Below are 14,590 nucleotides of genomic sequence, written 5' to 3' on the forward strand. Positions count from 1 at the left end.
TGAGCATCCATGAAAGTGTTATTGAAATCTGAAAAATGATTTTTCAGATATCAGTGGAACAGACACACATGAACACAGACAGGGTAAACCCGAAGACATGAAAAATGAGTCAGTACCACACTGCATTCTGATTGGACAATAACAGACTTGACCTCAACTCATCATGGCGGAAATCAATTTGCTTCAAGAGTTTGCACACGACAGAAAACATTTGAACGTATATGATGACAATCTTGTCTTCAACTGTTTTCCACAAACTTGTATTGTGAATGTTAAATTTTCCGATGTATGAAGTGGTGACATGGTAACGAAAAGTTGTCATTTTATTAATTTTTTTGAGGTGTTTGAGTGACATTGGACGCCAATTTGGTTGAATAGGATAGATATACATGTATACTATCATTGATTTAAAGTTGCACTGGGAGATCATTTGTCATTTATTGGGTTCTTCGAGTTATTGTCTGAAATATCTGTCTTAATTTGCATGAATTGTTTGGAATATATACTGAACACTTGCATTTCCCATAATTCATGTTAATATAGACCATCATACATTTCACACAATAGTCCCAAACATCCCAAAGAAGCAATAGGAATGATCTCAGAGTGTAACATATGGTATGTTCCCAATCCAAAATATTTCATGATGTAATTTTGAAAACGGAGATATCTTTACCTTTCCAATTTACCATCAACAACTTTCAGCCCCAGGGAATTAGCAGCTCTGGATGTAGCAAATGCTTCAACTATGGTATGAAAGATTACTACAAAAAAAAAACAAAAAAAAAAATTCATTCATCTTAATATATCAGGACAGTAAGTTCTATCAATCCATGTCACTAAATATGACGCAATTAGAATCTAATTGCAGGATTTTAAATTCAACAGGAAAACAAAATACAAATCTAGAGCAATCCATAGGTAAATTTACAAACCCCGAGCCTCACTGTCAGCTTTAGATGGTAGCGCCCTCAACGTGTGAAAGTAGCCAACCTCACTGCCATAACAGTGATGTATTCTCAAGCATGTGAACTTTGACTTAAAAAGTGAAGGTTCAGGACCTGGAAAAGCACAAGAAAGTTAATAATGTAACTGCACTCCTAGGATAAAAGCCTATAGTGTGCTCTCAAGGAAAAGACATGCTACTTGTACTGTCCATGCAACATGTGAGATAACATATAAACATGCTATATATAGTAGTGTCATAATGGTAAATAGTCTAAAAAGAATGAAAAAAAATTCATGTACTCCAGCAGTTTCTGAAGACTGAATGAAATCACAATATTAAATGAAAATTTGATAGTCTCATTGACAGGTTATATTCTCCATAGGAAGTGACACTAAACAGGGTTCATGTCATATCCTTGTTAGCTCCTAATAGTAGAAACAGTTATTAATAATCATAACTCAACACACTACACATTTGTTAAAGAAACACATGATTATTATATGTGCGATCAATATGTTACAAAGTACATATTTTTAATAAGCATTATTTTCAGCAGATTTATTTATTTCCTGTATTATAAAGCACATCCATTCAGGAACTCACAGAAATTGTTTAAATTTTGAATGCCGCTTCACTTGGTAGAGGATAGTAATTTCAAGTGATAAATAGAAGAAAAGATAAATCATAGGAATTTCTTGATCAGCTGACTTATACTGTGTAAAGTACATGTGATATTATGATGAGGTTAGGTCAAAGTACATCTGGGTGCATGATAACAGAGCTCTTCATTCACACATGCGAATACACTTTTAGAGATGTGCTTTCAATACGAGGAATTATTGTTTTTCAATGGAATGATTAGCAAATTTCAATATAATATTATAGTTGATATATGCCCTTTTAGCAGTTTATAAATGTCATTTAAATGATTTTAATATTAAATTTTTATACTGCATTTATTAACATGGAGTATGACTTTGATGACGGAAACACTGTCTCCTTAAAATGGTGCATCAGAGCATACATGTACCTGTATAGTCAAACTGAAGTGAAGATGCAATGATAAGAAAAGAATAAAATAACATGCATCTGATAAATCCTGATGAACAGAATGATATTAGGTGTGTAGTGAATGTATGTTTAAGTAGATATGGCCTGTCAAGGTTGAATACATGTATGACAGATCTAGGAACAATTTCAGGGTAGTATTGCATTCCCAGTTCCACGTCACTGCCTTTATAAAAAGAGGACATGAATAAATGGTCACCAAAATTTAACACAATGGAGCCAAAAACAATTTATTCTCATAAAACACATGGTAACATTTGTTAATAACAAAAGCAAGAATGGGTCACTAAACTCATCCTATATTATGTTCCTCACTGAGTTGGAATGAAGCTCGAACTAAAATTGTATACATGAACAATTTAATACAAATCAACCATATCTGATTACAGTTACAACGAATATAAACCTGTAAGCAAATTTAAATTTATTTTTGGTTTAACGTGGTAGCTAGCATTGCTCTTAAGAATGGTCAGTGTAAGTTTTCTCAGGCTTCAGTGAAAAAAACTTAATCAATAAACTGCACATACAGTACTGATTGGGGGTGTAATCTCAAAATTGTACACAGTCCGTTTTATAGCAGGCGAGTGAACCGGGGGGGGGGGGGGGAGATTTATCAATAGACTTTTATACATGTAACCAAATAAATACACTAGGGTGCCATGGTGTTTTGTAAATCAATGGCCCCAATGATAATGTTAGAACCTGATAAAATAGTACAACAACTGAAGCCTTGCCATGTAAAATATTCAGAGGCTGCTGCTGCTGAGTTGTTGGATTAGTGAAGTCAAATGTATGGAGGTGTTTGGTTCGATTGATGCTTCAAAACATCTCCACAGCTACAATGAATATTCATCAACTAGACACTCCCACCAAACAAAGTTAACCAATTTTTCAATACCTAACAGTTGTGCAAATAAAACAATGTAAAACTAACGAGGTGAAAACTAATATTATATTCATAAAGGAATACATGCACTGAACAACCTCCAAACAATCCCCACAATATCTCATGACCTGCATTTACATTTATAAGCACAACAGTTCGACTGTGTAAAAAAACAAAAACATTTTGGATTTTAAGGGCATGTAATAAACAATATATTTCTACATACTAGTAATCTAGACAAATGACACTGTTTTAAATTATACGCTGTCAAAAAATTCATACAATTACAAAGATTATTGATAAAAAAGTGACAAGAGACTGTAAATAAATAAATTTAACATTCAACATGTTGTTATTCTATAAAACAATGGGATCATAGGGGAAACTCATAAGGCTCCACCACAGGGCTGGACTGCAGAACTATAAACCAACGCACAGCACAGCACAGCACCATCCACTGAATGACCACACGTTTTACTTGTACCTGTTAGTTTGAATGAACATACATAAGGTGATATATATCAGACAGAGAAGACAAGCATGAAACATTCCAAAGGGTAAAGTGTTTAAGGAATAACAGAAGGATGGATGTTTGGATGACCAGACACACTACATAGTACATGTACTTACATATGAACAATTGCTCAAAATGAAGCTCGCTTTCCCCTGTAATGTTAAAAAGTGATGGCAAAAGACAAAATGACTTTATCAAGCATGCAATACATATATTATCATCATGCAACCATTATTAACAAAGTTATATGTGTGTGCAAAAATAACTAGCATTATTTTATTAAAAGTTTGTTAAGTATAAACCACATAAATTGGACATGCACTCAAGTAGGAAGTGAACTTAAAGAAATTCTTATCAGTCAATGCACATGCATGAGATTTTAAAATCACCATTCTCATAATGGCTGCCAAACATTTCCAGCGTGGCATTAAAATTTATGCACAAGAACTTGCTATCTACAAAGCCTTAAACACAGATGTTTCTGTTTTCTAACTAACAGCAGCACAAACAAGCTGCATTAATATATAGGGTACATACAATTATATTCATGTTGAAACAAACATTTGATATGTGTCAGAAAGGAAAGACTATTCAGCAAAATGCTTCACATACTAAGCACAAGAACTGATGGTACATAAATACATTACATATAACCGTAGCATTGGTTTTCAAGTACATGGCCTACCAGGATCTCAAGAAAACAAGCAACAGCACATATACTCATAATCAAGGCATAAGGTTGGATTCATAGATCAAACTCGGAATTAATCCTGACATCACAGATTATAACATGGATATAGTTAAGCTTTATACAACCACTAGAAATGAACGAATAAACGAACAAAACAGACAATTGCCTCTTGTATATCAGCACCTCGGATAATTTTTCAGCTTTGGCAAGAACCCTAATTTCAAGTTATTTATTACAAAAATGCTTACTTGAAGGTTTAAACCCAAATTCGTCCTTTATTTGCCCTCAACTCGCAAGTCAGCCAAAAGAAATGCACAGCTTGATTTGATACAGGAGAAGCTTGATCAAACCAAAAAAGCATGTCTCAATAGGAATAAATTATCACTTTTTTTTTTTTTTGCCGTTACTATTTGGAACTATGTAGTAAAAGAACTAAAGATTTTGCAATTTTATTAATAACATGTAATAACAAAGACATCATTCATCAATTCCAGAGTAGATCTATTAACACATGTACATGTGACAATACATAACATACAAACATTAGCGACATAGGCACTAGCTATTAATCACAGGTTGCAAGTGATACGTATTGTGATTGTCAAATCCGATACAGTGGACTTCTCAGAAACAACATGCCATACTGTAATTGATACACAAGCAGCAAATTAATGACAAAACTGATGCTCTGAAGCAAGCAACATCACAAATTACAGTACATGTATATACTGGTACACAACAAAATTTAACTATTGAATGGTATTACAGTTTCACTATGGATGAGTTTTATTTTTGCAGATTGACTACATGTATGTGTTATGATATAATCATATTGATTCTTATGTTAAACAGTTATCATAAGAACACCACAAAGTATGGGCAAAGGCAGTACGGTAATCCTATATCAACTACCACAAAGCGAGGATGTGTTTCTGTGCTGCCTGAGTGCATACTTTGCTGTCTTCTCATGATGACCTTATTAATAATACATTTTTTTCCTACTTGTAGTAATAATTGAATACCGGGTAGCAACAAAAAAAGTTTTGTACCATGCCAACATCTACGTACAGTCATTGGATTCTATTTCTGTCATGCTATAATAGTGCTTCTGCGTCCGAAGCGAAGCAAACAAAAGGACGTGTTTGAATGTGATGTCAATAATCTTCAATGCATCAATGTTGGTGACGTAGTTTACCCAAAACAAAAAAAAGATTTTGAACGTTCTAACAAGTGCAGACATGTTTTAGAATGAATGCAGATTTCATGAAACAGTAAATTTTACTGTTTTCAATGATAAATATTTATGTGACTATATATTTGAATGTGTTATTCAGTTGAACCTTTCTGTTTGTAAGTGCAGTATTAAAATCAACTTTAAGCTTGATGCAAAACTTATAAATAATAAACATCAACCCTATGTACAGATAAAATAATGTCTTTTTATTTCAATACTGCATTACCATGGTTTTGGGCTATTTTTGAGACTCATTCTTATCACATTTGTGTGACAAAATTCTTGCACACCTTTATGAACTTGCGAAAACATTGGAAGAATACTTCTATTGTCATGGCAAAGGAAGTACAATAATGGATTTCATTTGGTAAACTAGTTACTTGTTCATAAGAACAAATAAACATAATAAAATAAATGTGTAATGTTATTAATCATAAAACACAATGCACTCTCTTTTAAGCTTGCTTACCTATCTCAACCATTTCTAGGTCATCTATAGGTATTCTTTGATAGTGGGTAACCTTCTCAGCGTCATCATCGTACCTGGTAAAAAATAAACAATCAATGTAAACTCATTGACAACTTAATAGTTGATAATCGCCATAATGTACAATGCCAATGATTCCAAAGAAGGCATAAAATTGGTCAACACATATTGAAAATTACTTTAGAAGATACTGTAACAGTGAAAAGAACGTTTGAATTTGAAATAGATCAGTAGATAAAAAAATTGCAACTCTTAATGATTGCCCACGCAGACCTTCTCTAGTTTGATAAATATATTTTCAGTCAAATTTTAGGAAATTGATAATACTTTATGAGTATATTCCTTGCTATAAAAGGTCATATGTGGGAACAAAATCGGGGTCATGGAACTATTTTTTGAGATGATTACTTTAAGTAGATTACTGAGTTAATAGTTCATTCAAACTCAAAGTGGAAAATTACATTTTGTACAAATTACAAAACAACATTTGCAAAATGGAAAACACAGAATGTCAACATTAAATACATGTAGAGAATTGTCATTTTATATTTAGGTTTGTGATCCTCATTGTTTGTAAATTGAACAAATTAACAACACACAACATGCTTACTTGACACATAAACATACTGATCACTGTTCACTGCCACAAAAGACACATGAATATAACAAGAAAATAATGACAAAATGGTAACGTGCAAAAATCTTAATGTTTGCTAATACATTGTACACAACTGATGTGATTTATTAATAATAAAGAGTTGATTCAAATTGATAACTTGTTGGACATTCATGATGATATTGTCAGCAAGCCAGCATAATGTTGATCATTAAAGACATTCATATCAAAACATTGCCAGACAATGAATGGGACTCATCAATATGTTGGCACTAGATGGGATTCATCACCATGTTGGCACTAGATGGGATTCATCAATATGTTGGCACTAGATGGGATTCATCAATATGTTGGCACTAGATGGGATTCATCAATATGTTGGCACTAGATGGGATTCATCAATATGTTGGCACTAGATGGGATTCATCAATATGTTGGCACTAGATGGGATTCATCAATATGTTGGCACTAGATGGGATTCATCACCATGTTGGCACTAGATGGGATTCATCAATATGTTGGCACTAGATGAGATTCATCACCATGTTGACACTAGATGAGATTCATCACGATGTTGGCACTAGATGAGATTCATCACGATGTTGGCACTAGATGAGATTCATCACGATGTTGGCACTGATGAGATTCATCAACATGTTAGCACTGATGAGATTCATCAACATGTTGGCACTGATGAGATTCATCAACATGTTGGCACTGATGAGATTCATCACCATGTTGGCACTGATGAGATTCATCACTATGTTGGCACTGATGAGATTCATCAACATGTTGGCACTGATGAGATTCATCACCATGTTGGCACTGATGAGATTCATCACCATGTTGGCACAGATGAGATTCATCACCATGTTGGCACGGATGAGATTCATCACCATGTTGGCACTGATGAGATTCATCACCATGTTGGCACTGATGAGATTCATCACCATGTTGGCACTGATGAGATTCATCACTATGTTGGCACTGATGAAATTCATCACCATGTTGACACTAGATGAGATTCATCACCATGTTGACACTAGATGAGATTCATCACGATGTTGGCACTGATGAGATTCATCACTATGTTGGCACTGATGAGATTCATCACCATGTTGGCACTGATGAGATTCATCACCATGTTGGCACTGATGAGATTCATCACTATGTTGGCGCTGATGAGATTCATCAACATGTTGGCACTGATGAGATTCATCACCATGTTGGCACTGATGAGATTCATCAATATGTTGGCACTGATGACATTCATCAACATGTTGGCACTGATGACATTTATCACCATGTTGGCACTGATGGGATTCATCACCACGTTGGCACTGACGAGATTCATCACCACGTTGGCACTGATGAGATTCATCAACATGTTGGCACTGATGAGATTCATCAACATGTTGGCACTGATGAGATTCATCAACAAGTTGGGACTGATGAGATGCATCACTATGTTGGTAGTGATGACATCCATCAACATGTTGGCACTGATGACATTCATGAACATGTTGGAACTGATGACATTCATGAACATGTTGGAACTGATGACATTCATGAACATGTTGGAACTGATGAGATTCATCAACATGTTGGCACTGATGAGATTCATCATCATGTTGGCACTGATGACATTCATCAACGTGTTGGCACTGATGACATTCATCAACGTGTTGGCACAAATGACATTCATCACCATGTTGGCAATGATGAGATTCATCACTATGTTGGCACTGATGAGATTCATCATCATGTTGGCACTGATGACATTCATCAACGTGTTGGTACAGATGAGATTCATCACCATGTTGGCACTGATGAGATTCATCACTATGTTGGCACTGATGACATTCATCAACATGTTGGTATTGATGACATTCATCAACATGTTGGCACTGATGACATTCATCAACATGTTGGCACTGATGACATTCATCAACATTTGGATAATCATGAAACATCTGAGATTTATCGATATATTTATCGAATAGTTTTTCCTGGGTATTACTCGGTAGTGAGAATCACAATTTTTATTGATTAGTTGCTTTTCATTACATACTAGTAATAACATTTTTCTGTAATCATTTCAATAATTAGTCTACAGAGATTAGAACTTTCTCAGAAAGTTGTTGATGCACATACAAACAAAACAAATGTTTTCTACTGATGACAGCTATTTCTCAGCTCAGAGGGATATGATAACTGACAAAGCATATGCATACTGTGACAATAAAACTAGTTGAAGACATGCAAAATATGAAGAATGAAGGGAGGAGAATTTACTCACATAATTGACATGTGGCTACAAAGGAACAGGGTGAACAGAGCAGAATATTAGAAAAGGGGAATGGATAAAAATACAATTACTGCTATGACAAGTTATTAGAAATCTACATTGACACAGTGATTGCAAGAACAAATGTGCTCAAACCCCATGAAAGAAAAAGTATGTTAATGTATGACAGCAAGGGAACCTCGCACTTCCAATAGCTTAAAATAATCACTAAAATATAGTAATTTTCAGAGTCTGCTTTCATTCTTTCTCTGTCAGAATTTCAACCACTACCACCAACATCATAATTACATGTACCTAGAAAATCATCAGTGAAATTGAAAGAGTTGGGAATAATAGGGTTGTTGGGTTTTAAAAAGGGTCAGCAATTTCAACCCTGAGAATAAAGTGAACAACATAAAGATAAGCACCCAAGCATACAAAATGTATTTGACATGACAGACCATACATCAACATTTTCACCAGCTTAAAAAAACACCAGATAAATGAACAAGCTAGGTCAGTATTACTGCTCATGCTAGAAATATTAACTTTTGACACACGGCCACCAGCAGTCACCCTGATAATACAGGATGCAGGACCTACCTAGCAATGTAGTAAGCTCTCTGAGTCAGTAGTAATATAACATCCATATCTTGTAGCATTACATCAGTGTTTTCCCTGACAAGAGAATAACACACATTATTATACATCTGTAACCGGAACGCCATAAGTTACAGCATGCCGTAATTTTGCGGAGTATTTTCATTCTACTATGGAAATACAAATTCCAAATATTGAATGATTACGCGAGTAAACGTCCTTCAATAATAAAAACAATCATGGCTTCCACCAGGGTTTGACCTGACTCCACACAAAGAAGTTCACTGATTCTGTTCTAAACTTTTTGGATTTCAGCATTCCCATGATCTATCCTTGGAAGGAAGATGTATAATAATAAGGTTATTATGGGGATACCTCAAAGTATGCATGAAGACAGTACAGCAGATGTATCAACTGACTCACAGCAGAGGTTGTTGCGACGGCGTACTGTCTGATCATATTATTATACACGTAGCACAGAATACAACAGACGGTGCCACCATAAAATAATGTATCTGTATTCATTTATTTTTCATTGCTAGAAATTTCCACAATTTGAGAATTTTACGGCATTCGTGAAAACAAAATTTTGCAAGGGGAGCTGACACTGTTGTAGTAATTTTCACTGCTACGAATATTCAAAAATTGTTTGCTGACTCACGTAATTAAAGAAAATTTGTTTTTCACAGTGTCAAAAGATCACCAATTTGAAAATGATCATATTATTATACTTACGGTGGATCACAGTCAATGAGCGCCCATCCCCCAAAACATTCTTCATTTTGGGGTAGAAGCAATTTCTTACAATGTTGTATCAGTTGATTAACACTGTCTTCTTTTTCTAAAATCCAAACATCTTCTTCATTTTCTGGTGATTTTGTTGCATTAAGTAATGATAAGTCTTCTGTAACTGGATTACCAAGCATCAAATCTGCAGATGAAAACAAACAATTACATAATTATGAAATTTTAAAGTGATACAATCATTGTACCACATCTTGTTCAATTTAGAACCCATAAGGACATGTACAATGCGTGTAAAATAAAGTGTTTGTTTACACAAAATTTGAACGTGCGTTGTAAAACAATTGTAGCGCTTTAAAGGGACAGTCATTACAATTCACGTTTGATACTACTTAGATAAGATACATTGTTTACACAACAAATTTGAATGTTTGCCACATGGCAACCACAACCAATTAATAAGACAACAATGTTTAAATTGCATACAAAGATATACTTTCATTTTATAGCATTGTACATTTAACTGGGGTTCTTACAAATTCCCGTCTGTTATCTTACTCAAAAGATTCATTAATTTTTAAATTATTTTTTTTTCAAAAGCCTGGATATAGAGGAACACATTCAACATTTAACTTGTTTGCAAGTCACAGTAACTTATACGAAATGGTACATTAGTGACAGCTTTTTGAGTGGCAATAAAGTATACTTGCAAGTAATGTATACCATGAGGAAAATGTGGTCCTTCAAAGTTCTCTCAGAGCGAATGACTGTTCAGATTTCATGAATTAAACTTGACTCACCTATTGCAACCTGTCTATAAGCATCTTTAAATCTGTTTTGTATGTATCTGTTAGCCGAATTGTAACCATCTTTCATTACTCCTGAGAATCTCCGTTCTCCAGTTCTTGTGAAATCTCCCTTTAATGCGGCAGTACCGGCATATTGTCTACTGATAGCATCGCCATTGTTAGCCCACATCTGTTGATATGCTGTACGTACACCTGGTGTCATCATGGAATCTGGTACTAGCATGCCTAGTTTTCTAAGCTGTAAGTAGAAGATTTTATTGCCATAGTTGCCACAGAGTTATTACAGGTTTTAGAACCTTAACAGACTTTTGAAAACTAACTTTGGGAAGTTTGAGAAGTTAATACTATTTTTAGATGTTTGTTCACAATAATGTTATGAAACAGAAAACAAGGTTTCTTTACAAACAAAACTCCAAACTCAATTGAACTACATTTGTATATTGTATTGATGTAATACAGTTCAAAGGCATGATTTTGAACTGCTAAATTTTTTTTTTTTTTAGATCATTTTCAGACCCCCACCAAAAGATTTGTCATACGGCCTTAAAAGTGCAAAGTTGGGTTAACAAATTGCCTGTTGACTACTGGAACTTTTTTCTTTTTTTTACAGCTGATTTTGGTATGTCTGTGGAGGCTGTGTTACCACATTGCCTGCTGAAAGCTTCTGTGAATAACCAAAATAAATGAGAAACAAGCAGCCTATCGGCTGAGATAGCTCCGCTGTTAGCAATGCACATTTCAATTAAAGAACTGAAGACATCATTAGAAAATGAACAATATGAATAGTATCAAAGCAATTGGACTTACAGTTTTTAACAAGAAGTCGAAAATATCACTTTTTACCAAAAATTACAAAAATATTCACCAAAATAAATTAATTAGAGAATTGAAGATATCATCACAAAATGAACAAATCTGAGAGAGGTCCACATGTAGTACCTATATATGTAATATCAAAGCAATCGGACTTACAGTTTTCAACAAGAAGTCGAAAATATCACTTTTTACCAAAAATGACAAAAATATTCACCAAAATTAGAGAACTGAAGATATCACCACAAAATGAACAAATCTGAGAAAGGTCTACATGTAGTATCTATATATGTAATATCAAAGCAATTGAACTATTGGTTTTTAACAAGAAGTCGAAAATATCACTTTTTACCAAAAATTACAAAAATATTCACCAAAATTAGAGAATTGAAGATATCATCACAAAATGAACAAATCTGAGAGAGGTCCACATGTAGTACCTATATATGTAATATCAAAGCAATCGAACTTGCGGTTTTTAACAAGAAGTCGAAAATATCACTTTTTACCAAAAATGACAAAAATATTCACCAAAATTAGAGAATTGAAGATATCATCACAAAATGAACAAATCTGAGAGAGGTCCACATGTAGTACCTATATATGTAATATCAAAGCAATCGAACTTGCGGTTTTTAACAAGAAGTCGAAAATATCACTTTTTACCAAAAATGACAAAAATATTCACCAAAATTAGAGAATTGAAGATATCATCACGAAATGAACAAATCTGAGATAGGTCCACATGTAGTACCTATATATGTAGTATCAAAGCAATTGGACTTGCGGTTTTTAACAAGAAGTCGAAAATATCACTTTTTACCAAAAATATTCACCAAAATTAGAGAATTAAAGATATCATTGCAAAATGAACAAATCTGAGAGAGGTCCACATGTAGTACCTATATATGTAATATCAAAGCAATTGCACTTGCGGTTTTTAACAAGAAGTCGAAAATATCACTTTTTACCAAAAATGACAAAAATATTCACCAAAATTAGAGAATTGAAGATATCATCACGAAATGAACAAATCTGAGATAGGTCCACATGTAGTACCTATATATGTAGTATCAAAGCAATTGGACTTGCGGTTTTTAACAAGAAGTCGAAAATATCACTTTTTACCAAAAATATTCACCAAAATTAGAGAATTAAAGATATCATTGCAAAATGAACAAATCTGAGAGAGGTCCACATGTAGTACCTATATATGTAATATCAAAGCAATTGCACTTGCGGTTTTTAACAAGAAGTCGAAAATATCACTTTTTACCAAAAATGACAAAAATATTCACCAAAATTAGAGAATTGAAGATATCATCATGAAATGAACAAATCTGAGAGAGGTTTACCCAAGGTACATATACACTAAGTATCAAAGCATTCAGGCTTGTAGTTTTCAAGAAGAAGTCGAAAAAGTAAAGCATTGACACAGACGACGGCGGACAATCACTCATATGATAGGCTCCGCTCGACAAAGTCGACAGCGAAGCTAAAAACTGAAAATGTACTCAAATTTTTTGTTGGCTCCAAAATTAAGGTTTATTTCCAGAAATATTGAATACAAGCAGCCTGTCGGCTGAGATAGCTCCGCTGTTAGCAATGCACATGGCAATTAAAGAACAGAAGATATCATTAGAAAATGAACAAATCTGAGAGAGGTCCACATGTAGTACCTATATGTATAATATATCAAAGCAATTGAAGAATTGAAGATATCATCACGAAATGAACAAATCTGAGAAAGGTCCACATATAGCATCTATATATGCAATATCAAAGCAATTGGACTTGCGGTTTTTAAAAAGAAGTCAAAAATATTCATCAAAATTAGAGAATTGAAGATATCATCATGAAATGAACAAATCTGAGAGAGGCCTAAACCAGGTACATACACACCAAGTATCAAAGCATTCAGGATTGTAGTTATCAAGAAAAAGTCGAAAAAGTAAAACATTGACACGGACGACGACGGACAATCACTCATATGATAAGCTCCGCCCGACAAAGTCGACAGCAGAACTAAAAAGTGCAAAATATTTGGGCGAGAAAGACTGTAGGTGAAAAGGTTAAAAACACCTAACTCTTCATCACAAATTTTTCTGTACTGTAGAAAAAATTTAAGACATTCACAGCAAGTAACACAAGTAACTCTTTTCCTCTTATTTTGACCAGATATTGTATCTAGATTTAGTTACAAAGAAAAATCATGCTTTTTCAGTGTCCTACATTGAGGATCCAAGAAACTGGCTCAGTCATAGTAATTTGATTATATGTTAGATAATTTCTTTAAGCAAATGATCTTCCAGACAAGGGTGATCACAGATCACTACTGTGGTTGTTAATCTGCATAATGCAAATATGTGATGCAAACAAGATGGAAAAGCAATAAATGTGAGTCCAGAATGCAATCAATAGGTAACACAAATGTGATAATGCATAGTGTTAATGCAAAGATCATGACAGCGAAAGTCCTACTGTATGCCAAGGACTACACAAAATATCTAGGATGCCTTATTTTTCATACACTCAGACAATTTTCTATAGGCTTCACTTGATACTGGTAGCGACATGGCACATGGGCAGGAAAAACAAATTCAGTATCTTTGATCAATAGCTGGCAAGATTCTGTTTCGATCTGTTGTCCAGAATCACCCCGGCAAATACAAAGTTTGATTTCAGGAAGATATCAAATTACCAGTAATACACTAGTGAGTGACTATGTTACTCCAAAAGGTCATTCCAGGAGGAGAAAAATAAAAATGATTGCAAGTGAAGAACTCTGTTTATATAAGCATCACAAGTTGACTAAATTATATGCTGGGCTGACAAATAATAGCACACAAGCATGGAGATTGATGCAGCTATGCAATGAGTTCATACATCAGT

The 14,590-nt window shown here is 34.1% G+C and overlaps 1 protein-coding gene across 4 annotated transcripts in view; it reads right to left on the minus strand.

Annotated features, from left to right (window-relative positions):
- The window catches only part of LOC102802450 (phosphatidylinositide 4-phosphatase SAC2-like), a 59,267-nt gene that overhangs the window by 6,356 nt on the left and 38,321 nt on the right, over positions 1-14,590 (minus strand). Inside the window, exons 11-18 of one of the 4 annotated variants that reach the window (XM_085504317.1) lie at positions 10,877-11,123; positions 10,068-10,263; positions 9,336-9,410; positions 8,745-8,759; positions 5,812-5,885; positions 3,534-3,569; positions 936-1,061; positions 677-764 (exon numbers count right to left, since the gene is read on the minus strand). In XM_085504317.1, coding sequence (XP_085360443.1) covers positions 677-764; positions 936-1,061; positions 3,534-3,569; positions 5,812-5,885; positions 8,745-8,759; positions 9,336-9,410; positions 10,068-10,263; positions 10,877-11,123 — 857 coding nt within the window. The remainder of the gene's footprint in view (positions 1-676; positions 765-935; positions 1,062-3,533; positions 3,570-5,811; positions 5,886-8,744; positions 8,760-9,335; positions 9,411-10,067; positions 10,264-10,876; positions 11,124-14,590) is intronic. The other 3 variants (XM_085504318.1, XM_078013964.2, XM_085504319.1) reach the window with 3 other exon arrangements.

Source organism: Saccoglossus kowalevskii, chromosome 10, assembly GCF_978046115.1.
Source record: "Saccoglossus kowalevskii chromosome 10, keSacKowa6.1, whole genome shotgun sequence".
Lineage (NCBI taxonomy): Eukaryota > Metazoa > Hemichordata > Enteropneusta > Harrimaniidae > Saccoglossus > Saccoglossus kowalevskii.